The sequence below is a fragment of the Nannospalax galili genome, unplaced genomic scaffold (genome assembly GCF_000622305.1).
Source record: "Nannospalax galili isolate Female #2095 unplaced genomic scaffold, S.galili_v1.0 C49020339, whole genome shotgun sequence".
Taxonomy (NCBI): domain Eukaryota; kingdom Metazoa; phylum Chordata; class Mammalia; order Rodentia; family Spalacidae; genus Nannospalax; species Nannospalax galili.
Window position 1 is genome coordinate 1 of NW_008476366.1, and position 1,437 is coordinate 1,437.

General features: G+C 68.3%; 1 protein-coding gene across 1 annotated transcript; it reads left to right on the forward strand.

Annotated features, from left to right (window-relative positions):
• The first annotated feature begins 578 nt into the window (after positions 1–578).
• LOC103728416 (polyadenylate-binding protein 1-like 2) lies at positions 579–1,431 on the forward strand. The gene has a single exon (XM_008826440.1). It carries the CDS (start codon positions 733–735, stop codon positions 1,369–1,371), a length of 639 nt encoding a protein of 212 aa, XP_008824662.1. The 5' UTR covers positions 579–732; the 3' UTR covers positions 1,372–1,431.
• Positions 1,432–1,437: the final 6 nt, after the last annotated feature.

Here is a 1,437-nt window from a genome sequence, read left to right on the forward strand (position 1 = left end):
GGTGGCGGTGGCGGCGGCGGCGGCGGCGGCGGCGGCGGCAGCAGATTGCAGGCTGCAGGCTGCTGGCTGCGGGCTGCGGGCTGCGGGCTGCAGGTTCCCGGGCTGTCGCCTGAAGGCTGCGGGCTGCCAGCGGCGGCGACTTGGCTGGCTCTGCGCGTTCCTGGCACTGCTCGCCATCCCAGGTGACTCGGTCCCGCGGGCTCCACCAGCTCGGGCCCCGGTCCGCAGCTCCAGCTCGCGCCCCGGGCCCGTGTTCCGGCGCGCATCGGCCCTCGCCGCCTCTCCGCCCCCTCAGTTCGCGGGAAGGAAGGTCGCGGCAGCGGCCCGGCGGCAGCGGTGACAGTGGCGACCTCGGCGACAGTGGCGGCGGCGGTGGCTGCAGCGGCTGCTGCGGCGGCGGAGGCTGCGGCGGCGACCGTGGCGGAGGCGGTGGCGGAGGCCTCGGTGGCGGAGGCGGAAGCAGAGGTGGAGGCGGAGGCGGAGGTGGAGGCCGAGGCCGCGGGAGGGGAGGCAGTGGCGGAGGCCAGCCTGGGGGAGGCGGCGGCCGCGGCAGCGGTGACTGCCGCGGTGGCGGGGGAGGAGGCGGAGGCCGCCGACTCGGCGGAGGTGGAGGCCAAAGCCGGCGAGGCCGCAGCTGCAGCAGAGGCTGCGGCGCCCCCCCCTGATACAACAGGGGATGCGGAGCTGGCGGCGGCGCTCGCGGTGGCGGAGGCTGCAGAGTATGAAGAAGAGATGGGCGGGGGCCCCGACGGGAACCCAGACTTTCCCATGGCCTCGCTGTACGTGGGAGACCTGCACCCCGAGGTGACCGAGGCAATGCTGTACGAGAAGTTCAGTCCAGCCGGGCCCATCCTCTCCATCCGCATTTGCCGGGACAAGATCACCCGACGCTCCTTGGGCTATGCCTACGTCAACTACCAGCAACCGGTGGACGCCAAGAGGGCCCTGGAGACCCTGAACTTTGATGTGATAAAGGGCAGGCCGGTGCGCATCATGTGGTCCCAGAGGGACCCCTCTCTGCGCAAGAGCGGGGTGGGCAACGTCTTCATCAAGAACCTGGGCAAGACCATTGACAACAAGGCTCTGTACAACATCTTCTCGGCCTTCGGCAACATCCTGTCCTGCAAGGTGGCCTGTGACGAAAAGGGGCCCAAGGGCTATGGCTTCGTGCACTTCCAGAAGCAGGAGTCGGCCGAGCGAGCCATAGATGCGCTGAATGGCATGTTCCTGAATTACCGCAAAATTTTCGTGGGAAGATTCAAGTCGCATAAAGAGAGAGAGGCTGAAAGGGGAGCCTGGGCCAGGCAGTCCACCAGTGCTGACTTCAGGGATTTCGATGACGACACCGACGAGGAGGCCACCTTTCGATGAAGACATCCCAGGAGCCAGCCACTACAGTCAAATCTTGGCTCCCACCCGGTTTACAGTCCCCCCCCC

Coding starts and splice junctions, on each gene's coding strand:
- LOC103728416 (XM_008826440.1), top strand. CDS start 733: ATGGGCGGGGGCCCCGACGGGAACCCAGACTTTCCCATGGCCTCGCTG.